The 27,261-nt window shown below is 40.5% G+C and overlaps 1 protein-coding gene across 1 annotated transcript in view; it reads left to right on the forward strand.

The window, feature by feature from the left end:
* Positions 1-27,261, forward strand: part of sbf2 (SET binding factor 2) — a 551,470-nt gene that overhangs the window by 263,966 nt on the left and 260,243 nt on the right. The window contains exons 5-6 of the mRNA XM_060838903.1: positions 6,663-6,773; positions 23,524-23,629. Coding sequence (XP_060694886.1) covers positions 6,663-6,773; positions 23,524-23,629 — 217 coding nt within the window. The remainder of the gene's footprint in view (positions 1-6,662; positions 6,774-23,523; positions 23,630-27,261) is intronic.

Raw genomic sequence — 27,261 nt, forward strand, 5'->3', positions numbered from 1 at the left:
TGCCTTTTAGATGGTGGACAGACTTTGGGAGTTAGGATGTAAGGTGGTCCCCAACTATTCCTCGTCTCTCACCTGCTGTAGTAGTCACTGTGTCCATTTGAATTTCTGGTCAATGGTAACCACAAAGATGTTGATAATGGGGGAATTCAGTGATGGTAACACCCTCAAATATCAAGGGATGGTGATTAGATTATTGCTTATTAGAGGTGGTCAATGCCTAGTAATTATGTGATACAAAAGTTTCTTGCCCCTTGTTAGCCCAAGCCTGGATATTGATCTGGTCTGTTTGTAGTGAGATGGCTTAGCTCTGTCTATCACTTGCTACTTCTGTTTGGCATGCAAGTAACCTATTTGGTTGCTTCACCAGGTTGATGCCTTGATTTCAGGTACACCTTATGCTGCTCCTAGCATGCCTTCCTGAACTCTCCTTTGATGTATGGTTGATTCCCTGGCTTAATAGTAATGGTTGAGTAGGGGATATGCTGTACGATGAGGTTACAGATTTTTTTTGTGCTAGAGTACAATTCTGCTGCTGTTAATGGCTCACAATGCCTCATGCATGCCCAATCTGGAGTTACCAAATCTGTTTGAAATCTGTCCCATTTAGCAGTGAGACAATACCACAAACATATAGAGGTTATTCTCCATGTAAAGGCAGGACTTTGTCTCCACAAGGACTTTGCGGTGGTCATTCTTACTGATGCTATCTTGGGTTGAGGTCAAGTATGTTTTTCCCTCTTGTTAGTTCTCTCACCACTTGCTGCAGACCATTTTAGCACCTATGTCTTTTAAGACCTAGCCAGCTCGATCAGCTATTCTGATACAGAGCCACTCTTAATGGACATTGAAATCCAGAGTACATTTTGTACCTTGTCACCATCAGTAATTCCTCTGAGTGTTGTTCACAATGGAGGACTACTTATTTATCAGCTGATGGAGGACTGTACGTGGTAATCAACAAAAAGTTTCCTTGCCTGTGTAACATGAAACCATAAGACGTCATTCTATCACCTGTCATAGTGGGATTTGAGCCTGGCCCCAGAACATTAGCTAATTTTCTGGATTAATAGTCTCATTGTAATACTACTAGGCTATCACCTCCTCTTAGAGTCATCAAGATGTACAGCACAGAAACAGACCTTTCGGTTCAACTCGTCCATGCCAACCAGATATCCTAACCTAATCTAGTCTCATTTGCCAGCACTTGGCCTATATCCCTCTAAACGCTTCTTATTCATATACTCATCCTGACTCTTCTAGACAGTAAAGGTGTTAAGCATTTGGGGAGAGTGCAGGAGCATGCCATTGAAATAGAAGTTCACTTGTGATCATATTGAGTAATGTACAGACTCAGCTTGATCCACTGTTGCTCCTATGTTTCTGTCAACCACAGGACATCACTGCAGAAGTTCCTCAGGGTGGTGTCCTTAACCCACCCATCAGCTGCATCAACCACAGCATCTCCTCTGTTAGAAGGCCACAAATGGGCATACTTGCTGGTGGTAGCACAATGCTTAGTATCATTTGTGATCCAAATACTGAAGCCGTTCGTGTGAAATGCAGCATTACCTGGACAACATTCAACCTTAGCCTGATAAGTGGCAAATATAGAAATGACAGGCAATGACCATCGTCAACAAAAGAGAATCTAACCATTGTGCATGCCCCACTATCACCATCCTGGGGCTTAACATTGATCAGTAACTGAACTAGATCAGTCACAAGAATACTATGGTTACTTGATCAAGTAAAAGGCTCAGTACTTATAGTGGGTAACTCGTCACCTGACTCCTCAAAACCTGTCCATATGCAAGGCATAAGTCGGATATGTGATGGAATACTCTCCACTTATCTGGATGAGTGCAGATCCAACAACACTCAAGAAACTTCACACCACCCAGGACAAAGCAGCTCTCTTAATTGAGTCTTTTTCTATCAACTGCAACTGTCATTGCCCCCATCACTACTGATGCACAGTGGCAGCAGTGTGTACCATCTACAAAATGCACTGAAACAACTTTATTCTTTGCCACCTTCTAAACTAGCAACCGCTACTGCCTAGAAGGATGAACAACAAATACATGGGAACACCATTTCAGGTTCCTCTCTAAACCCCACACTTTGTTAACTTGGAATAATATTGCCATTTCTTCACTGATGTTGGGTCAAAAGTCTGGAGCTTACTTTCTGTCAGCATTATACATGTACCTACACTGTATGGACTGCAGTGGTTCAATAATGCAGTCCACCATAACCATTTCAATGATAGTTAGGAATGGGCAATGAATACTGGTCTAGCCAACATGACAAATGCTGACAGAAAGCAAACTTAAGAATTTTGACCCAACATTCATGAAAAAAATGACAATGTTATTCCAAGTTAAGACAGTGTGGGGTTTAGAGAGGAACCTGAAATGATGGTGTTCCCATATATTTACTGTTGGTCCTTCCAGGCAGTAGTGGTCACTAGTTTAGCCCAGAGGGATTTTAAAATAAAGTAGTGGAGTGGTAGAGAGTGGAAAAAGTACAAACCTTTAATGTCTATCATACAGTGGTCTCCCCAGTACAGAGCTGGCTGCAATGTGAGCAGAGAATAGCGCATGCTAACTTGAAATATATACATGTGCATTTATGTTGCACTTGGAAGGACTGTGTGTACTTGGAAGGAGTGGTGAGAGGCAGGTTTTTCCTCATGGAAAATAGCTGTTATAGGAGAGGGCTTTTGAAGGTGATTGAAGAATGGTGAGCGGTGTGAAGGAGAGAGCTCTGAAATTTTGAAACTAGGATATTTGATGCGTGTGTTTACCATGGCCAATCTACCTAATCATGAAATCTCTGGACTCTGGGAGGAAACTGGAGCGCTTGGAGGAAATACATGCAGACATATGGAGAATGTACAAACTCCATACAGACAGTCGCCCGAATGGCTCGCTAACTGCTGAACCACTGTGCTGCCCAGCTGAAGGAAAACATCAAGTTCTGTATTATATTTAAGGAATGGCATTGGCGATGACATCACGTTTCCTGCAGATGGCAAAGTTGTCCCTTGCAGTCTTCAGGAAGATTTAAAACACCAGTTTTTTTGATTTGCCAGGAAAACTAGAGGTAATACTGTCTGAAGATATAAGAAGGCAGTGGTAGTTGAGGTACTAGCACAACACTGGGGTTTAGAGGAAATGTCAGAGAGTCTGGGGAGTGAAACATTTTACTCTGGTGATATTCAGTTACAGTTAAAGCAGCTTAATCTAAGGGCAAGAGGGAAGAAACTAGAGATGTAAATCAGATTAGATTAGATTAGATTCCCCACAATGTGGAAACAGGCCCTTCTGCCCAACATTAGTGAACTAGAATTGTAATTATTAATGCTGGTGATAGATTATAAGACTATAAAATACAGGAGCAGAATTAGGTATTCAGCACAACGAGTCTCCTCCACATTCAGGTGAGGCTGATATGTTTCTTAATTCCATTAAAGATGGTCTTTGACAAGGTGCCGCATAGGAGGCTATTGAGTAAGGTAAGGGTCCATGGTGTTAGAGGCGAGTTGCTAACATGGATAGAAGCCTGACTATCAGGCAGAAAGCAGACAATGGGGATAAAAAGGCAGTTCTCAGGATGGCAGCTGGTGATGTGAAGTTCCGCAAATCTCACTTTTGGGACCACAATGTTTCACTTTATACATAGATGAAGGAAGTGAGGACATTCTGGCTAATTTGCAGATGATACAAAGTTAGATAGAGGGACAGGTCACTTGAGAAGTTGGTGGTGGGGAGGTGAGTGGTGGCTGCAGAAGGATTTGGACAGGTTAGAAGAGTGGTCAAAGTAGTGGTAGATGGAGTACAGTGTGGAAAAGTGTGAGGTCATGCACTTTGGTAGGAAGAATAGAGGCATGGACTATTTTCTAAATGGGGAGGAAATTCAACAGTCTGACTTGCGAATTCTAGTCCAGGATTCTGTCAAGGTAAACTTGCAGGTTGAATCAGTAGTTAGGAAAGCAGGTCAATGTTAGCATTTATTTTGAGAGGACTTGAATAGAAAAGCAAGGATGTACATCTGAGGCTCTACATGGCTCTGGTCAGACAACATTTGTAGTATTGTGTGCAGTTTTGGGCCCCATATCTCAGGAAGGATGTACTGGCTGTGGATCATGTTCAGAGGAGGTTCATGAGATTGATCCTAAGAATGAAAGGCTTAACATATGAGGAACGTTTGAGGACTCTAGGTGTATGCTTGATGGAGCTTTGAAGGATGAGAGGGGATCTAATTGAAACAGTAGAGAATACTGAAAGGTCAGGACAGAGTGGATGTTGGGAAGATGTTTCCACTGGCAGGAGAGACTAGGACCTGAGGGCACAGCTTTAGAGTAAAGGGAGGACCTTTTAGAATGGAGATAAGGAGAAACGTCTTCAGCCAGAGAGTGGTGAATCTATGGGATTCATTGCCACAGACCACTGTGGAGGCCAGGTCATTGAATATATTTAAGACTGAGATAGATAGGTTCTTGATTATCAATGGGGTCAGTGTTTATGGGGAGAAAGCAGGAGAATGGGGTTGAGAAACTTATCAGCCATGATTAATGGTGGAACAGACTCAATGGGCTGAATTGCCTAATTTCTGCTCCTATGTCTCATAGTCAATGATAACTGATGAGTACAAGCTGATCCATAAAACGTTTTCATGTCACCTCTATAAATTCAAAGGATCAAAATTAGGAGAGTAAAATGAAATCAAGTAACCAAAATAAAGAATGGATAGCTGGAAATACCCTCAGTCATGTCCTCAGACCAGAAAGGAAGGGACTGAAAACGGAGGTAAAGAATTGGAAGCTAAGGTGTTTTCATTGTAGCAAGGTGAGACATATTCATTCACAATGCTTCGAGTTGTGAGGGAAATCATGGGACCTATTGGAGCTCCCAAGAGTTCAAAAAGGAAACTCGGTGAAAAGACCATGGATCAGATTGTAGCTTTAACTGAAGCTAAGAGACTGGGGATAAACATCACCTATGAGTTCAGGAATATTTAGGGTACATGAGAGATTTGAAGGGTTTTTATTTCAAGGGAAGGCCATCTTAATAAATGAAATATTGTTGGCTGTCTTTGATTTTTTCAGACTTGACAATTCATGTTAATAATTTGGGGGAGATGATATCTTGTAAATTGGTAAGTTGGGAATAGAAATGTCACTAGGGTTCTTGTTTTAAAAAACTAAACTAGTATCAGGAGATGCAATTGGCATTACAGAGACTTTCAGATTATTGTTAACTCTTAAACTCTTTGAAGTCTATGTTCAGCATGTTAACAAGGAAGTGCTAATTTACAGTAATTATCTTCCAGTGGTCTTCATTGGAAATTGTATAACTTTATTACATTACCAATCTTTAACTTTGAGGATTTCAAGAATAACGAAGCTTGATTTCTGGCTGTTAGCCCAGTGAGGCATGACAACGCAAAATGGTTGGATAAAGTTTAAATGAACAAACACTGTATATAGGAAATAAGCATAATATAGCAAGTGAAGAGGGCTCCCAGTAGAACATAAACTTGAACAATGTTGTGTGAATTCAATGTTATTACTTGAGCTTTTCTCTGTCTCTAACTACCAAGCCCGAAGAACCCATTTAGCGTTATCGAGATATACAGCACAGAAACTGACCTTTCAGTTTAACTGATCCATGCCGACCAGATATCCTAAATAAATCTAGTCCCATTCCCTAGCATTTGGCCCATATCCCTCTAAACCCTTTCTATTCATAGCTACATTCAGGTGCCTTTTAAATGTGATAGTTGGCAGCCTCTACCGCTTCCTCTGGAAGTTCATTCATTCTAGGGCAAGCCAAACCGAACAGCCAGGGAATTCCTAGAGGCATGGCACTCATCCACAAATTCTATCAACAGACACATCGACCTAGACCCTATATACCAGCCACTGCAGCGGACAGCAACTGACAACCGGAAGCAGCAGATTCAAACCACTATAAATGCCGGAGGAATTAGCACAGAAACGCTTCACAGGAGGCTCCCAAGCACTGAGGATGTCACCTAGAAAGGGGACGAAACGTTTGTAACAAAAACTCCCAGCTCGGCGAACAGAACCACAATAGTTCATTCCATACACACACACACCCCCAACATGAAAAAGTTTCCCTTAGCTCCCTTTTAAATCTTTCCCCCCTCACCTTAAACCTACACCCTCGAGTTTTAGCTTTCTCCACTCCAAGGAAAAGATCTTGTCTATTTATCCTATCCATGCCCCTCATGATTTTATAAACGTGTATGAGGTCACCCTTCACCCACTCCAAGAAAGAAAGCCCCAGCCTATTCAGACTCTCCCTATAATTCAAACCCTCCAAACTAGGCAACATCTTTGTAAATCTTTTCTGAGCCCTTTCAAGTTTCACAACATTCTACAGCAGAGAGATCAGAATTGCATACAGTATTCCAAAAGTAGCCTAATCAATGTCCTATGCAGTCACAGCATAACCTCCCAACTCCTTTACTCAATGCTCTGACCAATAAAGGTAATACCAAATGCCTTCTTCACTTTATATTGTTAAAAGATAGAACTAGATGAGTTTAAGTTCAAATTGGATTGTGTTTTGCATGGCTTTCAGAGAAGATTTTTGAAACAAAGTACTTGATGATTAACTGCCACCTTTTTTTAGGCTTGCCTCGGCATCATTTACACAGTGTATGTCGACAGTCTGAATGTGAACTTGGAAAATGTGATTGCCAATCTTTTTACGTGTTTGGTGCCTGTTGCTGGAGGGTCTCAGGTAAGAGAAATTCTGTTATTTTTGCAAAAATTTAACCTTCAGAATTAATCGCCTATTCCTTTGTTTGGGCAGTCTGTTTAATTGCTTTCAAGACTTGAAGGTTTAGATTAGATTACTTACAGTGTGGAAACAGGCCCTTCAGCCCAACAAGTCCACACCGACCCGCCGAAGCGCAACCCACCCATTCCCCTACATTTACCTAACACTACGGGCAATTTAGCATGGCCAATTCACCTGACCTGGGAGGAAACCCTTTGAAACCCACGCAGACACGGGGAGAATGTGCAAACTCCACACAGTCTGTCGCCTGAGTCTGGAATTGAACCCGGGTCTCTGGCGCTGTGAGGCAGCAGTGCTAACCACTGTGCCACCGTGCCATCCGTTCTGGAAACAGGCACAATGATACTTCAGTATGCACTGATGATATGCACCATTATTAAACAGTATACAGTCCAGGATGTAATAGGACAAATTATGCCCTTCTTTGTATTGGTCCTTGATTTTCTCAGACATTTGCTACACTCTGTAGATAGCCCCACTTAAATTATTGAAAGCTATTCTGGTCACTCAGCTGACCCGTTTAGTCAATGGTGACAGCCTGTTTCTAGGATTAATGCGATTATTTATGCTTTAGACAATTAGGATGATGAGTAATTGGACAAACGACTGGCATTGATGTAATGTCTGACCTTTATACAATTGACAGTGTAAGATTCCACCAAAGCCATGAAATCTCATTCCTGAAATCTGAAAATATTTCTCTGTTCCTTTTAATAATTCTATCCGCTTTGCTTAGCAGTTTTAAGAACCTAAGAAAAAAGAAATAAAAGCAGGAGAATAGTTTGTCATTTAGGATGCTTATGGCTAATCTACCTCAGTTACATCTTCCAGTATTATCCCTATTGGCTTCAATATCTAAACCTCGGTCCATCAGGGGCAGAGGCAGGCCATTCAGCCTGCTTAGAGTCTGCTCCCCTGTTTAATGATATGATAATCCTTAACTCCAGAAGAGACTCCTCTGCTGTCTTCAAAAATGTAACACCTTATTCTGAAATTATGCTGTCTGGTCCCAGACACTCAAACCAGGGGAGCAACCTTTCCAATGTACCCTGTCAAATCCCTAAACATCTTGAATGTTTGAAAGGGGTCACTTGTCTTCTAAGCACCAATGAGTATAGGCGCAACCTATTCAACCTATCCTCATAAGATTGTAATTCCATACCCAGAATTTGCCGAGTGAAGCTTCTCTGGACTGCGTCCAAATCCAGTATATCTGTCTCTAGACAAGGCACAAAACTATTCAGTATTTCAGTGTGGTCTGAGTGGTGCTTTGTATAGTTTTAACAAAATTTCATTATTTTTCTATTGCATTTCCTTTGAAATAAGTAACTTTCCTTATTTAATCATTGAAATTCGATGCTCGCTTTTTGAGGTATATGCATGAGGATTGCCAAAGCTCGTTCTCCTTTAGCTTTCTGCATTCTTTCTCCATTTTAAAGAATATTTAGCTCCCGGTTCTTCTTGCCATTGTGCATAGATTAGATTAGATACCCTACAGTGTAGAAACAGACCCTTTGACCCAACCAGTCCACACCGACCCTCCTAAAAGTAACCCACCCAGACCCATTTCCCTCTGACTAATGCACCTAACACTGTGGGCAATTTACCGTGGCCAATTCACCTGACCTGCACATTTTTGTAACTGTGGGAGAAAACGGGAGCACCCGGAGGAAACCCACGCAGACACTGGGAGAATGTGCAAACTCAACACAGACAGTCGCCCAAGGCTGGAATCGAACCTGGGACTCTGGTGCTGTGAGGCAGCTTTACATTTCTGCTGTGTTATGTCCCATCTGCCATGTTTTGTCCACTCGCTTGAATATCTATACCCTTGTGTATACTCTGTCATCCTCATCACTTGCTTGCCCATGTATTTTTGTTCCACTTACAAACTTAACTGTGGTACATATATTTACTGTGGTTCTGTTCGCCGAGCTGGAAGTTTTTGTTGCAAACGTTTCGTCCCCTGGCTAGGCGACATCATCAGTGCTTTGGAACCTCCTGCGAAGCGCTTCTTTGATGTTTCTTCCGGTATTTATAGTGGTCTGTCCTTGCCGCTTCCGGTTGTCAGTTTCAGCTGTCTGCTGTAGTGGTTGGTATATTGGGTCCAGGTCGATGTGTTTGTTGATGGAGTTTGTGGATGAATGCCCTGCCTCTAGGAATTCCCTGGCTGTTTTCTGTCTGGCTTGCCCTATGATAGTAGTGTTGTCCCAGTCGAATTCATGTTGCTTGTTGTCTGCGTGTGTGGCTACTAGGGATAGCTGGTCGTGTCGTTTCGTGGCTAGTTGATGTTCATGTATGCAGATTGTTAGCTGTCTTACTGTTTGTCCTATATAGTGTTTTGTGCAGTCCTTGCATGGTATTTTGTACACTACATTAGTTTTGCTCATGTTGGGTATCGGGTCCTTCGTTCTAGTAAATTGCTATCTGAGCGTGGCTGTTGGTTTGTGAGCCGTTATGAGTCCTAAGGGTCGCAGTAGTCTGGCTGTCAGTTCTGAAACGCTCCTGATGTATGGTAGTGTGGCTAGTCCTTTTGGTTGTGGCATGTCCTCGTTCCGTGGTCTTTCTCTTTGAACATCTTCATCAACAGATGCCTAAGAGAAAGAACACGGAACGAGGACATGCCACAACCAAAAGGACTAGCCACACTACCATACATCAGGAGCATTTCAGAACTGACAGCCAGACTACTGCGACCCTTAGGACTCATAACGGCACACATACCAACAGCCACGCTCAGACAAGAACTTACTAGAACGAAGGACCCGATACCCAACATGAGCAAAACTAATGTGTACAAAATACCATGCAAGGACTGCACAAAACACTATATAGGACAAACAGGAAGACAGCTAACAATCCGCATACATGAACATCAACTAGCCACGAAACGACACGACCAGCTATCCCTAGTAACCACACACGCAGACAACAAGCAACATGAATTCGACTGGGACAACACTACTATCATAGGGCAAGCCAGACAGAAAACAGCCAGGGAATTCCTAGAGGCATGGCATTCATCCACAAACTCCATCAACAAACACATCGACCTGGACCCAATATACCAACCACTACAGCGGACAGCTGAAACTGACAACCGGAAGCGGCAAGGACAGACCACTATAAATACCGGAAGAAACATCAAAGAAGCGCTTTGCAGGAGGCTCCAAAGCACTGATGATGTCGCCTAGCCAGGGGACGAAACGTTTGCAACAAAAACTTCCAGCTCGGCGAACAGAACCACTACAACAAGCACCCGAGCTACAAATCTTCGCACAAACTTTGAACATATATTTACCTCCTTTAAATCATTAAAATATTGTAAATAACTGTGGCTGTGGAACTGATGCCTGCAACAGTCATTAGTTACAGGTTGCTACCCTGAACACTGTCACACCCCCATCTCAACTCTGTCTTCTGTTAGTTAGCCAATCCTCGATCCATGCTAATATACTACCTCCAACACCATGGCTTCTTCATCTTATTACTGTGTGGTACCTTATCAAGTTGCCTTCTGCAAATCCAAAGATTTCACAACCGCTGCTTCCCCTTTATTTATCCTGTTTGTTACCTTCTCAAGGAATTCTATTAAATTTGTTGGGCCTGATTTCCCCTTCAAGAAGCCATACTGACTCTACTGTCAGTGGACGCCATGGTGGCACAGTGGTTAGCACTGCTGCACTTACAGTGCCAGAGACTCAGGTTCAATTCCCGCCTCAGGCGACTGACTGTGGAGTTTGTACATTCTCCCCGTGTCTGCGTGGGTTTCCTCCGGGTGCTCTGGTTTCTTCCCGCAGTCCAAAAATGTGCAGGTTAGGTGAATTGGCCATGCTAAATTGCCCGTAGTGTTAGGTGAAGGGGTAAATGTCGGGAATGGGTCTGGGTGGATTGTGGGTCGGTGTGGACTGGTTGGGCTGAAGGGCCTGTTTCCACACTGTAAGTAATCTAAAGAAAATCTACTTGATCATCGTTTGTCTTTTGAAAAGCTCTGCTGTTATAATAGGCTGTGTAACATTTTCCCAATAACAGATGTTAAGCTAACTGGCCTACAATTGGCTGATTCCCAGTACTCTGAGACTTGTCCAGAATCTTAGGATTCTTGAAAGGTTACTCCCCAGTGCATCAAGTACCTCTGTAGCTACTTCCTTTAGTATCCTCGGATGCATCCTACCAGGTCCAGGTGTTTATAGGTCATTAGCTCCATCAGTTTCCAATGTTAGTTATTATATTTGTTTCCTCTCCTTTTGCTACTTAATTATTTTGTAAACTTAGAATGCTATCAGTGACTTGCACTGTGAAGACTGATGGAAGGTGTTTATTCAACTCTGCTCCCACTGTTACGTCCCAAGTCTTATTCTCAAAGTGTTCACTCTGGCCTCTCTCCTCCTCCTTTGTATATTTAAAGAAGTTGCTGTCTGTGTTGACGTTACTTGTAAGTTTACCGTTAAAGTTTATCGTCTCCGTCTTTATTTTTTAAGATAATCTTTTGTTGGTTTTCCATATCCCTGAATCTTTAGTTCCCAACTTTGATCACCTTGCGACTATGTCTCCATAATGGCGATAAGATCATGCCCATTTACCTATATTTGAGAAGTTAATAAATGTTTTTGTGTCAAGTATGATGTACGTTTAAGTAAAGAGCCACTAATTTTGCCTTTATATCATTTTACCTCCTTTGACCCTATTTACTGCTGCTTTTCTAGGTTTGTACACTCAATTCCTGTCCCACTCTGCGCATTGTTATTCAAACAGCTGCCCAGTAATGTTACCAAATGTTGTTGCTTTGTCAGTCTGTATTCCCCATTCCTCAGTCCAGTATCATTAAGCCCCAAACAATTAAAGCCCTTTGCAGGCCTAGTTATTTGATTTTCCATGACACTGGTATCAGTGCACTTCAAGTGAAACCCATCCCATTTGAAAAGCTCCTTTATATGCCAGTACTGTTAACCATTCCAGCCACACCAATCTTTTGAGTCACATATTTAACTCATGACTGTATTCATCCTTTGCCATTTTTCTTTGCTCCAGTAGTAATACAGAGATTATTACCTTAGAGATCTGCTGTTTAATTTCTGTGTCCATTTCTGCTTGAATATACTTTGACAGAGCATTTGTAGTAAAAAAAAGTCTGAAGGTTCATAATCCTGTCAGTGAAGAATTCTATTCCAAGTGGCCAACAACATATTCAAAGTTCTAATCTCCTCAGGCAGAACACTGACTTTCCCAATAATACCCTGCAAAACACTAAAACTATTGTTTTAATGGATGATTTTAATGACTTAAGTCAATGGGTTTCAAGACTCACCTGTCTCTGTGTTAGAAAGGTGAAATTGTTGTAATGGCAGATACACTCAAATGCAACAAGATCTGGACAATACCCAAGCTTGGGCTGATAAGTGTCACATAACATGCACACCATACAAATGCCAGGCTATGACCATCACCTTGATATTCAATGGTGTTACCATAACTGAATCCCCTGCTATAAACATCCTCGGGGTTATCATTGACTGGAAACTCACCTGGACTCATCACATAAACACGATGACTACAAGAGCAGATCAGAAGCTGCAGCAAGTAATTGACCTCCTGACTCCCCAAGTCTGTCCATCATCGACAAGGCATAAGTCAAGAGTGTAACAGAATACTCCGCACTTGCTTGGATGAGTGCAGCTCCAACAGCACTCAAGAAGTTTGACACCATCCAGGACAAAGCAGCCCGTTTGATTGGTACTATATCCACAAGCATCCACTCCTTCCACCACCAAGACTCAGTAACAGCAGAATGTATAATCTCCAAGATGACAACAGAAATTCACTGAAGATCCTCACACAGCACTTTCCAAACCCACGACCACTTCCATCTGATGGACAAGGGCAGTAGATATAGGGAAACCTTCGAGTTCCCTCCAAGCCTCTCACCACCCTGACTTAGAAATATATCATCGTTCCTTCACTGTGACTGGGTCAAAATCCTGGAATTCCCTTCCTAATGGCATTGTGGGTCAACCCACAACAGGTGGACTGCAACGGTTCAAGAAGGCCGCTCACTAATTGATGTTGTAAATTCTGGAATGTCTTAACCTATTAATTAAAGAACAACACACATTCTACCTTTTCCAGTTAACTGAAAAATGCTTTCTCTCCTTTTTAAAAAAAATTTCTAATCCAGCTGTGTTCAATGTAGGGATGTATGGCCAGAAGAAAATGAAATTTTTTAAAATTGACAATGGTTCATTGGGAAAGAAGTTGAAGGCGATGAAAATTGGAGCAAGGCAAATTAGCCAAATTGTTGCTGACATCTCTGACTGGAGACATATAGTACACACCTGACAATGTGGTTGCTCCTCTTTGGTTTATACGTTCTACCTGTATGGCTCATTTGAGGACCCTTCTAAAATATCATCTCATCTTACTACTGTAATAGATTCCCTGATCAACATTATGACTCATTCTCTTTTATCTCTTTCCCTGTCTTCCAGAAGACCGTATATCCTGGTTGAGCTGCTAAACAGCATCCCTCTCAACTATATCTCAGTGACAGCAATTACACTACATTTTAGTGTGTTAATTTGCACCCTCAATGCAACTTCTTGCATTAAAATACGTACCATCCAACCCTCCCTAATTCCTTTGTGCCTTAACTGACCTATATTTCATATGCTTTCTTGACTCACTTGCAGTCTCTTGTAGTTCTGGCTATGCATCTTACCCCTGCTAAACTGTTTCTCTGAATCCCACAACTTGCCAAGTTAGTTTAAACTCTCCCCAACAGCACTAACAAACATTCCCTCAAGAATGCTGGTCTCATTCCAGTTCGAGAGCAACCTATCCACCTTGTCTAGGTCCCAATGTCCCAGAAGTCTTAAGCCCTGTTTCCTACTCCATCTCTCCAGTCACACATTCATTTGGGCTAATTTCTTAGACTCATTAGCACCTAGCAATAGAAGTAATCCAGAGATTACTGTCTTTGAGGTTCTGTTTCTCAACCGATGTCCTACTTCCTAAATTCTGGTCTGAGAACCTCATCCGTTTTTCTATTATTGGTACCAATATGAACCATTTAACTCTGTTTGTCCTTCCCTGGCAGGATGCCATGCAGGGACATTCCTGGCTCCGGGGTACCTTTCTGGAATTTCTTTTGCAACTGCACCAATGCCTGTCTGTTCACCTTACAATTGAATGCCCCACTACTATACCCCTGACATTCTTCCTCCTCCCCTTTTGTGCAGCTGACCCACTCAGAGTGATGAAATTAGCTTCCATTACTTTCTCTTACACAGTCATCTTCCCCAACAGTATCCAAAGCTTTAAATATGTTAGAAAGGGGGATAGCTAAATGAGAGACCTTGACACTGCCTGATGGTCATCTATATTACCTCGCTGCTCATTGGATGCTGCCTGAACTGCTGTGCTCTTCCAGCACCACTGATCCAGAATCTGGTATCTAGCATCTGCAGTCATTGTTTTTACTTTATATTACCTCTACCTGTGTGACCACCTTGTGCTATCCGCAGCATCTGTTCAATATGGATGCAGGATACAGTTCAAGAAACTTGCATTAATGACATGGCATAAAGATTGACTAGCATTGTAGAGGGCTTTTTGAGATAATTTTGTAGAAATATAGGTACCAAGAGAAAACAGGGGGAAGAAACAACTTGTGGAGGGGAATGGGGAAAGCACATTGAACTAGAGTATAGATTAATTCAGAATTTGTAAGGATTAGATGTGTGGCAAATATGCAACAGTCTAAGGAGATTTGGAATCTATGTTTATATTGCATATATTTTAAGTAAAGTTACAGAGCTGCAGACAAGTTGCCAAACTATGATGTAGTAGCAATAACAGAGACTTGGCTCAAAAAAATGGGAAGACTGGGAACTTAATATTCTTCATTAAAAGGTATTCCAGAAAGAGAGCAAAAGAGAAAAAAAAATGGTGGCATTATGTTTCAAATAAACTGTAGCACTGGAAATCAAGTAAATAATTGAATGGTCAAAGACAGAATATATTTGGTTGAAATTAAGGATCAAGCACCTCCACTGATGGCTACTACGTAGTGAGAGCCAGTAGCCCAAGTGGGGTCACAGTTGAAAATTTCGGATTATGAGGTCTAAAATCATGATGGCCTACTCTCCTCCTCCTGATACTCCAGTTCTTGTTAAAAGTTTGAAAACATTTTCAAGCTTTGAAATGATATTGTGGCGAAAAAGAATTTAGGACACATTGCTGTAGACCACCAAATAATAGGAACATGATGGAGAAATGTGTTGGGCAAGCTAATGGAGTTAAAGGTAGTCACGTCTCCTGGCCCTGATGGAATGCATGCCAAAGTACTAAAAGAGATGGTGGGGGAAATAGGAAATCCCCCAGTTGTAAGTTACGAAAATTCGCTGGACTCTGTGGCAGTTTCAGCAGATTTGAAAGCAGCAAATTTGACATCACTGTTTAAAAAAAGGAGATGGATCAAGGACAGGAAACTATATGCCTGTTAGTCTAACTTCTGTATTGAGAAAAATGCTTGAATGTATCATCAAGGAAGGAATAGCAAGACATCTGGATAGAAATTGTCCCACTGGGTAAATGCAGCATGGGTTCATGAAATGTACATCATGTTTAACAAATTTACTGGAATTCTTTGAAGACATTTTGAGCATGATGGACAACAGGCAACTGATGGATGTGGTATATCTGGATCTCCAGTAAACATTCAATAAGGTGCACATGAAAGGCAGCTGCATAAGATAAAGGTGCACATTGTTACAGGTAATGTATTGGCAGGGATAGAAGATTCGTTAACTAACAGAAAGCGTAGAGTTAGGATAAATGTTTTTCTGGTTGGTGATCAGTGGTTAGTGATGTTCCTCAGGGATCAGTGTTGGGAGCACAATTGTTTATAATTTATATAGATGATTTGGAGTTGGGGACCAAATGTAGTGCGTCAAAGATCAGAAATGATATTAAAATGAGTAGTGGAGCAAAGTGCACAGAGGACACTAAGTCTGCACAGGAGTTTGGATAGATTACGTTCGTGGGCAAGGGCCTGGCAGATGGAATACAATGTTGGTAAATGTAGGTAGGAATAACTATAAAATTCACTATTGTTTAAATGCTGAGAAATTGCAGCATGCTGTTGTGCAGAGGAACCTAAATATCCTTGTGCATGAATCATTACAAAGTTGGTTTGCAGGGGCAACAGGTGACAAAAAAGGCAAATGGAATATTGTCCTTTATTTCTAGAGGGATTGAGTTTGAAAGCAGGGAGGTTATGTTGGAGCAGCGTAGGGTGCTGGTAAGGCCACAACTGGAGTACTCTGTACAGTCTAGCCTCCTTACATGAAAATGCAGGGGAGTTGATTTCACTCAGTTGATTTCAAAGTTAAGAGGAGAGATTGAGTAGACTGGGATTATACTCATTGAAATTTAGAAGAAACACAATTATGAAGAGAATAGATAAGAAAGAAGCAGAGAGGTTGTTTCCTCTTGTGGGTGAAACTGGAACTAGGGGACATAGCCTCAAAATAAGGGGGAAAAGGTTTAGTACTGAGGAGGAACTTCAATCTGTGGAATTCCTTGCCCATTGAAGCAGTTGAGGCTGCCTCATTGAATGTTATTAAGGCAAAGATAGATGTTTGAGTAGTAAAGGAATTAACGGGTATGGTGTGTGAGTGGGTAAGTGAAGCTGAGTCCATGAAAAGATCAACCATGATCTTGTTGAATGGCAGAGCAGGCTCAAGAGGCCAGATGGCCTACTCCTGCTCCTTGTTCCTATTTTCTTATGAAATAGATTTGCAGGAAATTTATAGGAAGATCAAAGAATTATTAAGAATTGTGATAATGAGGTCTTCAGTAATCCTGACTATAGACTGCAGTGGTAACTGGAAATCAAAAGGAAGAAAGAATTCCTGAAATGTATGCAAAGAGGACTCATTTAATCTATGTATTTCCACCTCATTAACAGAGGGAGCCGTGTTAAACAGAGTTCTAGGGAATGAATTGGGACATTTGACAGTGTTTCAGTAGGGACCATGTAGAGAACAGTAATCATGGGAAATGACGATATGAATTGGAATGTTCAGAGGGACATGGGACTAGTGCTGACAATTGGGACTAGATTAATTTAGGATACCTGGTCTGCATGGAGGAGTTGGACATAAGGGTCAGTTTCTGAGCTGCACATCTGTGACTGTAATTGAGCATAAAATGGCATCATAAGAAATGACATCACCACAGGAAATGACATTACTAAACCCAAAGAAACTCAAACATTTAAATAGAAAGCAGGCTACACCACCATTCATCATTCAGAGGCTCACTGAAAATGTTACCTAGTATGGTGATGAAACATCTGAAAATGAACTTTCCAGCTCAGTGAGCAAATCTACATTCAGAACCTCAACCTGAGCTACCAATCTTCTCAAAACTCACTATCACCTATGGGTGCAATATGCTAAAATTGGCCCGAAAATGGGAAACCAATGCCAGAGCGCCATCCGCGAGCAGCTGTACTTCCTGCACAAATGTCTAAGGAAATAGATATTACCTAAATGTCTTAAATACAAACCTCCCCTTAAAACCCCACTAGTCAAAAGAATAGCAGAGCAAAACGGCCGAAGAATGCTTAGAGAAATTATTAATAATGCCCACAACAGACTCTATAAAATACAACCTGAAAATTTTGAGCCAAAAATCTTTACACACTAATGCAACAGACCAAGAATGGACAGACAGAGTACAACAAGCCATAGATATTAGACAGAGGCAAAGACAGAAAATGAAAAAAAAACTAGACCTGCAGATAAAACTAGACAAACACACACAAAGTAACAACACTGACAACACAGAAGCATGGATAAAAAACATATCTGACCGACCTTTAACAGACACTGAAAAAGCCATTCTAATAAGAGGATTAAATTACAACTTCCAGGATGCAGACAAGAAAGATTTCTCAGCAGCATTACAAACAACACTGAAAGACAACCAACTCACAGAAGAAACCCAGCAAGCCATCTAACGGGCAGTCACACCAACATTAAGCAGGAAAAAGGAAGGAAACACACTCAATACACAAGAAAGGAAAGCACTAAAAAGACTGTTTAAAAAAAATGAAAACATTGTTATCCTACCTGCAGACAAAAAGAACACTTGACAGTCATCTTAAATCAAAGTGACTACACTGAGAAAGTAAATGCACTACTTAGAGATACCAACACTTACCAACGAGTGGTGATAGACCCAACCCCACAACTCGAGAACAGAATCATAGCCCTACTCGGAAAAACCTCAGAAATCTGGAGAAATAAATAAGACCAAATTCCAAAAGATAAAACCAGATGGATCCATGCTTCTATGGATTACCCAAAATTCACAAACCAGGAGTCCCCCCTCAGACTCATAGTATTGGTATTTGGAACGCCAACTTACAGATTGGCCAATGAGCTGCACCAAAGACTAAAACCCTTCATCCATTCCACCCAAGAATTCCTGAAGACCATCAAAGACACCAAGATAGAAGAGTTTGAAATAATGGTCTCCTTTGACATCACAGCCCTGTTCACATCCATCAACCTCAACCTAGCCAAGGAAGCACTGACTATATTATTAGAAGAACCAACGACGCATACAACAAACGCCACCAATTTCATGAAGAAGGACAAGATCGTCTTACCACCCACTTCACCTTCAACAACAAAACCTATAGACAAACCAACGGAACACCCATGGGAACTCTGATACCAGGGTTCTTAGCAAAGGCAGTAATGCAGAGACTCTAACAAACAGCTTTGCCAACAATCCAACCCAAACTTTGGGTCCACTATGTGGAAGACATCTTTGTCATCACTAAATAAAATAAATTAGAGGAAACATTCAAGTCCATCAATAATACCCTTACTGGCATAAAACTCACTAAAGAGGAGGAAAACAACAATAAACTGCCATTCCTAGATATCGCAGTAGAACGAACAGCCAATGGGGAACTTCAAAGCAGCGTCTGCAGGAAAGCAACAAGTACATACCAAATACTGAACTACAGAAGCAATCATCCCAATGCCCAGAAATGAAGCTGCATCAGAATATTACTTCAATAAGCCACCATACACTGCAGCACAGAGAAACTAGGAAGAGCAGAAGAAAATCACCTGTACAGTGTATTCAAAAAGAATGGGTACCCATTGAACCGATTTCTGAGCAACAAACCCAAACAAGCAGACAAAACACATCCAGAAATCTTAGCCACTCTCCCTTCATCAAAGACATCTCAAATGACTGTCAGACTACTCTGATCCCTTAGCATCATGGTAACCCACAAACCCACCAATACACTAAAACAGCAGCTAATGAACTTGAAAGACCTGTACAGACAACAAGCAAAACTAATGTCTTTTACAAAATACCTTGCAAGAACTGTGACAAACAGGCAGAATATTAACCACCAGGATACATGAACATCAACTAGCCACAAAATGACATGACCCACTTTCACTAGTATCCTTACAAATGGATGAGGAAGGACACCACTTCGACAGGGACAACACATTCATTCTAGGACAAGCCAAACAGAGACATGCACAAGAATGCAATGCAAAAACGTGTGGGGCTGATTAGGGAACAGAAAGATTCTCGTAGTCGGGAGAAGGCATTAATAGGTGCTAAACAACTTTGTAGTGTTCATCTGTTTTCACTGAATATAATGTTGCAAATGCAGCATTAAAGGAAAAAGTAGTGGCAATGTTGGTGAAAATAAGATTGAAAAGGAGTGCTTTAAAGATTGGTCGTCCCCACTTTTAACAAAGAAAAGGGTCCTGGTCTGTGTGTATTGAACCTTGGGTAACTTTCTGAAGTCTGGAAGTTCTTGAATATCAAAACTACAGTATGTGCTGTGAAAGAAAACCCTATAATTGTTAATTGACTGTTGTCAAATAGGAGAAGGAATAGGCAATTTGATCCCTCAAACTTGGCTTGCCATTCAGTTAGATTGTCACATACACCCTGGGAGTTTTCAAATCATCTGTCATTCCAACTTCTCAACTCTGATATTTCAAAGACCTATCTTTAAATACTTTCATTGATCTGGCCTCCATAACTTTGAGGTACAGAATTCCAGATATTCATGATGAGAAGAAATACCTGTACATCTCAGTTTTAAATTATGAAAATTATATTCCCAATTTGAGGAACCCCCACTCCCCCAATGGAAACATGTTCTCATCTACCAAAAGAGAAAATGCTAGAAAATCTCAGCAGATCTGGCAGCATCTGTAAGGAGAGAAAAGAGCTGACATTTCGAGTCTAACTGACCCTTTGTCAAAGCTAAAAAAAAGGGAGAAATAGGGAGGTATTTATACTAGGCTGAGAGAAGGTGAGTCATGGCTCCAGAAGCAAAGGTAGCAATAAAGAGGTGATAATGACAATGACAGTGCATAGAGAGATTATAGGGAGATTAGGAGCTGTGAATGACCAAGGCTGAAGCCAGTGCTATGTGACAAAATGGGGAATGATGGGTGAAGCAGAGGCAAAATGGAAAACAGGGGAGAACGGTAGCAAAGGGGGAAGAGGAGAGGAAAAAGATGATGAGAGAGCGGGGAGCGAGAGAAAGAGAGACCATCAAGAAATAAGAGGTACAGAACAGTGAAAAAAATATTTAAAAAGGGGTAAATAAAATTACGGAGCAGAATGAAAACAGAGGGGTCGAGATGGGATAATCATCTGAAGTTGTTGAATTCAGTGCTGAGGCCGGCAGGCTAGTCGGAAGATGAGATGCTGTTCCTCCAGTTTGCGTTGAGCTTCACTGGAACATTGCAGCAGGCCAAGGGCAGACATGTGGTCATGGGAGCAGGACTGTATGTCGAAATGGCATTCTCCCCTGTTTTCCATTTTGCCTCTGCTTCACCCATCCCCCACATATTTTGTCACATAGCACTGGCTTCAGCCTTGGTCATTCACAGCTCATAATCTCCCTAAAATCTCTCTGTGCACTGTCATTATCACCTCTTTATTGCTATCTTTGCTTCTGGAGCCATGACTCCCCTTCTCTCAGCCTATCATAAGTACCTCCTTATTTCTCCCTTTTTTTAGCTTTGACAAAGGGTCAGTTAGACTTGAAACGTCAGCTCTTTTCCCTCCTTACAGATGCTGCCAGACTTGCTGAGATTTTTCAGCATTTTCTCTCTTGGTTTCAGATTCCAGCATCTGCAGTAAATTGCTTTTATCCCATGTTCTCATCTACCTTGCTCCTGAGAATCTTCGGTTTCGATGAGATCCCTCCTCATCCTTCAAAACTAATGAATGCATTATAGTAATAAGTAATAACCTATTTACTGACAAGTCAACCCCTTCATCCCAGGAATCAGCCTGGTGAATCTCTTTTGAACTACCTATGATCCTGCAAAGCCACTATATATTTTAATTGCAGGAACCAAAATTGTATACATCGAGATGCTGCCTCGCCAACATCTGTGCTGTTGTAACAATACTTTTCTACCTTTAAACTCTAACCCCCCTAGCATAACAGCCAAAATTCTACTCCCATTAAATTTCACTTAATTATGTTACTTTTTAGTTTTGATGTGGTACTTTTTCAATATTTCACATTACCATACAAGTAAACTATAAATGTTTATGTTGTCTGATTTTGCGTTGTCTTCTGGCCATGCTGTAAATGTATATGGACAAAACAGTGATGTAAGTTCCAGTACTTGTAGCTACTTATTCTGTAACTCTGTATAACATCGTAGAGTGAAACATGCTTTTGATTTATTTGAGATTGGTCAGTTCTAAGATGATTTTTGATTGTTGCTCATTTTGTTTTGATGCAGAATCATTTGAGAGAGGCTGAATAATCTTATAGAGTATGCAGACAAATATTAATGCAACTACTGCGAAAGAAGTTACATTGTCAAGTAGAAAGTGAAGTCTTAAAGCTCAGCAACTATTGGAGGCACTACAAAGCCAATTTCCCATGTCAATGTTGAAGTAGCAACACTTTCATTTTATTCAGGAGTACAATTTTTAGAACACATTAACAAGGTACAAGCGTAGACAAAATGTAAGGTGATGCATATTATGCTGACCTTAACTTCCAAAGAGAAAATCATTTGTCTAAGTTCAGTCTTCAGATTTATAGATTTGAACTATTAAAAAGAACTATTTTGGTACAAGTGGAACAACCTCTGTCAGAGATTCCAACTTTCCTAAGCTCTTGACCAATCAGACTTCTTGATTGAACATTTGAAAGCACAGGCACACCTTCAAAGAATTACAAATACCTTGAGATACCTTATTAAAACTTTTCTCAGCTCTCCAAAGTTATAGCAATAAAATGGTAAGGTTAGAAATAGGCAAAAATAAAGAAATCTAGCACATGACAGAAGTTAAGTATTTTTAACAGTTTAAATTTGAGTCTAAAAATGAAATTTGAAACTCACTTTTTTTAAAGTATAAAACAGAATTGAAGAGGACTTATGATTCTTTTAAAACAGTCAATTGCCTATTCTCTATAAAGATTTGAATGGTGATCTGCTAGTATCGTAATTCCTTGATCACAAATCATATCATGTGTTCCAAAGAATTGCATTAAAAATTACATTATCCAAAATATAAAACAATCTCAATGCCATTTTCTTAGAAACATAATTGTACAGATGATGATCTAGGTTCATTAACTTCACCATCTAGTGTACAGAGAGTTGCAGGATGACGATAATAATAGAGTTGTTTGCTGATCATTGCAGCTAATCCTTATCAATTGGTCTACAACAGATCTAGATGTGAGGTAATGAAATCTCACACTGGCAAAATGTTTTGGAAACTTGCTACCCGCTACCTCCCACAACTACGCTCACTACATGCCCTGGCACACGTAGTCTCTCACCCCCCTCACCCTCCCCTAACTCACATTATCTCCTGCATGCATACCCTTTCCCACTCACCATCAACCACTCACTCGCTCGCCCGTGCTCTGTCATGCTCTCTCTCTATCCCACACACTCAATTTATCTCCCATACAGAGATCTGCTCACTCCTCCTCCTGCCAGTGCATACCCATGTTGAATAGATGGGGCAAAGTAAAATATGCCATGGTGTTCACTGTCAGGTCTGTTTAGAACCTGTTTAGAACCGATAGTAATCACCTCTGAGTTTTCTCTTTTCGAGGCCCAAGTCACTAATATGGAGATGAATTACTGGATCTGCAAGAAATTCAACTAATAATAATCGCTGGAAGTGCTCAGCAGGTCAAGCAACATTTGTTTCTTTTCCCACATATGTTAGCTGACCCACTGAGTACTCAAAGCATTTTTTGTTTTATGCCCAATTTACTAATCACTCATCATGATTTAATCTTCCCAACAGCTACTGCAATATTTATTTGTACTGCAGCCACCAACTGTTCACAACATACTATCCAACAGTTTATAATGGAGCAGGATTCAATATTGAACTTTTAATACCTCCTACCGTCTGATTTACTTTGCTTGCTCCCTGCCACTCGTGTTGTAAGTTATTGATAATCAGGATGTCTTCCCTCATAAACAGATTTCGTCCTATGAATTTAATGTTGAAACCCTCTTATCACTGTGTTATCTGTTAATGGGCAATGCTGAGCTTATGTTGTTCAATAACTACTTTTTGGTTATTTTAATTGAGTAAGAATATTAATTTCATGTAATACATTTTCCTTAAGAAACTGTTTTCGTTGGGAGCTGGAGATAGACAATTAATACAAACGCCGTTATATGATGGTCTTCCTGTGACGAGTACAAGTGTAGCTCTTCTTTTTCAACAACTAGGTAGGTTTGGATTATCCATGCATTTCCTGATTCTATTTTTGTAATTACTCCAGTGTATAGCTGATTACCTAAATTATTATATGTGTGTGATTAGCTCTAGCCATACCTTTATAATGTTGTGATGCCCATTGGTGCCGCCAATGTAAGAGAAATTAGATTTACATTTCTAGTTAATAGCTGAATGCATGATAGGATTTCACAGTTAAAAGAACTCCATTGTAAACGTGCCTGCTCTGATTCTTGATATTCTAATTTTCAACACCATTTTTAAAATAAATTTGATGATGCTAGTTTTATTCAGCTTTTAGGTAGGCTTTCGATTTGATGCATCAAATTGATTTTATTTACATTGCACAAGTTGTGCACTCGTATAGATTTTTGAAGAAATGCTTAATGATTACATTTTTTATGGTGAGCAAAGACCATTCGTGGTACTTAATTTATATTATTGTCAAGTGAGGCAGGAAACAAAAAGCTGACAACAACAATTTATTTTTGTTTTCAAGTTGCTGTTTACCCACTTACCTTTGTCTCTCCCTACCTTGCTCACTCCCTCCGCACCTTCTCATATTTTGGTCCCCCCTGGTTCTTTTGCCCTTCACTCTGCTCTCCGCCCTTGCTGACCTTGCATGGTCCACAGCATTCACATTGTGCTTGTAGTCAATGCCCACCCTCTGTCTTCTCTATCCATCGCAACTCTTTCCTTCGCATATCCTAACTGTGTCCTCGCTGTGATCTCTTTTTGTGCCATAAACATCTATGTTTGTACCATTATCAGTTTTAAGCTTTAAATGACTTACCACGTCTTGAAAATGATGAACAGACTTGGTGATTTGAGCAGATCTCACCGAAGGTTGTTTTTTTTAAAAACAGTGTTCAGTTCAAGCTAACGTTGAAGACTGTCTGGGTCAGGAAAATAAATAGATTTTTATGTTTACAAGATGTCAAGTTATAAAATATTTCAGAAGGGGAGGGATAAAACATGTTTATTACTTGCTGATTTTCTAATCATTTGGGACATCTTCATATGATTCAACAAGGGAAAAGACACTAGCAGGAGTAGTTTATACAGCCCCCCCCCACAAAAAGAAGTAACTAGTTGATAGGACAGACAACAAATCTTGAGATAATGAAGGCTTGTAAGAAAGGCAGTTGATTAATCATGTATGAGTTCAATCTTCCTGTAGATTGGCAACATCAAATAAGTAGAGGTAGCCATAAGGAAGACTTCAGAATGTATTTGAGACTGTGTCCTTGAACAGTATGTTGTGGATCCAATCGGGGATCAGGCTATTTTGGATTTGGTAATATCCAACTAGGCAGTTATAGTAAATAATCTCAATAAAAGATCTCCTCAGAAAGTGACCATAACATTGTCGGGTTTGATTTGACTTATTATTGACACGTGTACTGAGATACAGTGAAAAGTATTGTTTTGTATGCTAACCAGACAAATCATATCCTAATGACCTTGTGTAATAGAATGGCTCGCAGAATATAACGTTACAGCTAGATGCAGAGAAAGATGAACTATAATATGAGCGGTCCATTCACACAGCTGGTAACAGCGGGGAAGAAACTATTCTTAAATCTGGTCGTAATTGTTTTTAAACTTTTGTAACTTCTGTCCAAGGGCAGAGGGTGGAAGAGAGTATAATAGGGGTGATATTGTTCACTCAATTGAATTATTTCTAAGTGCTGTGATACCACGTCCCTAACAATGGATTCTAATATTTTCCATGTAAATAATATTAACGGTCTTATAGTGCTTCCCGGACGCCGCATTTTAGGAAAGATGTAAAAAAATTGGAGATTGTACAAAAGAGTTCAGAAATAACATCCTAGGGATGAGAAATCTCAGTCATTATGTCTTTTTGGAAAGATTGGGACTGTTTTCCTTAGAGAGAAGAAGTTAAGAGCTGATCTCATGGATATTTTCAAAATCACAAGCAGTTTGGTTAGAGTAGATGAGAAGGAATTGTTCCATCTTGTATGAGAACCAGAGGGTACAGACTGAAGTGTTTAGCAAACGAAACAAGTGTGAAATGTAAAAAATATTTTTGCACAGTGATTAATTAGGCTCTGCAATGCATTGTTTGGAAGTGTGGTTGGAAGCAGTTTCAAGTGAGGGTATTAGATTATTATTCAAATAGAATTTGCAGGATTACAGGACAAAGGCAGGAGATTGATATTACATCAAAATAGTCAGCTGGTGCAGACATACTCAGGTGAATTTCCTCCTTCTGCATGTAAAGACTCTACGATTATTATCTCTTTGTCCCTCAGCTGTCAGATTGTCATTTCAAGAAAACTGGCTTATTTATATCTTTTCCAGAAACACATCCAACCTCTTTACCTGATGTGAACTTTATGATTTAAATCCCTCAGCAACATAGTTGACTCTTAATTGTGCTTTGAAATGGCTGATTAAGCCATACAATTGTATGCAAACTTTGAATAGTTGAAGACACTCCCAACATCTTAGGAATAGGTAATAAACGCAGCCTTGCATTTTAGGAGTGCACGTAAGTTTAGCAAATGGACTGCATAGGAGTTTAGGCATGTGGCATTTCTGTTGTCCATTTGGTCATTTGCAAACCTACATTACACTTAATGTGGATGTAAGTTTTTTCGCTGAGCTGCAAGGTTTGTTTTCAAACCTTTCGTCACCATGCTAGGTAACATCAGTGAGCTTCTGGTGAAGCACTGGTGTTAGTGACCTGCTTTCTATTTAAGTATTTAGTTTTCCTCGGCTTGGTGATGTAATTTCCTGTTCTTTTTCTCAGTGGTAAATGGGGTCCAAGTTGATATGTTTGTTAATAAAGTTCCAGTTGGAATGCCATGCTTCTAGGAATTCTTGTACATGTCTCTGCTTTGGCTTGTCCTTAGATGGACGTGTCCTTCCTCATCTATATGTAAGGATGCTAGTGAGAGTGGGTCACGTCTTTTTGTGGCTAGTTGGTATTCGTTTATCCTGGTGGCTAGTTTTATGCCTGTTTGTCCAATGTAGTGTCTGTTACAGTTCTTGCACGGTATTTTGTAAATGACACGAGTTTTGCCTGCTGTATTTATAAGAACTTCCAAATTTCTTAGTTGCTGTTTTAGTGTGTTGGTGGGTTTGTTGGCTACCATGATGCCAAGAGGTATGCGTAGTCTGGCAGTCATTTCCGAGATGCCTTTGATGTAAGGGAGAGTAGCTAGGGTTTCTGGATGTGTTTTGTCTGCGGACTGTGTTCATTGAGTACCTGTTCTTTCTGAATACACTGTATAGGAGATTTTCTTCTGCTTTTCCTAGTTTCTCTGTGCTGATGTGTGGCGGCTCATTGAAATAATGTTTTCGTGCGGCTTCATTTGTGGGTGTTGGGATGATTGCTTCATTGGTTCGATATTTGGTCCGTATGTGTTGTTTTCCTGTGGGCGCTCGTTTGAAGTTCCCCATTGGCTGTTCGCTCTACTGTGACATCTAGGAATGCCAGTTTGTTGTTGTTCTCCTCCACTTTAGTGAATTCTATGCTAGTAAGGATATTATTGATCGTCTTGAGGTTTGCTCTAATTTTTTTGTTTAGTTTTGACAAAGGTGTCATCCACGTAGCGGATCCAAAGTTTTGGTTGGATGGTTGGCAGTAATGCAG

Source organism: Hemiscyllium ocellatum, chromosome 18 (assembly GCF_020745735.1).
Source record: "Hemiscyllium ocellatum isolate sHemOce1 chromosome 18, sHemOce1.pat.X.cur, whole genome shotgun sequence".
In the NCBI taxonomy this organism is placed as follows: Eukaryota; Metazoa; Chordata; class Chondrichthyes; order Orectolobiformes; family Hemiscylliidae; genus Hemiscyllium; species Hemiscyllium ocellatum.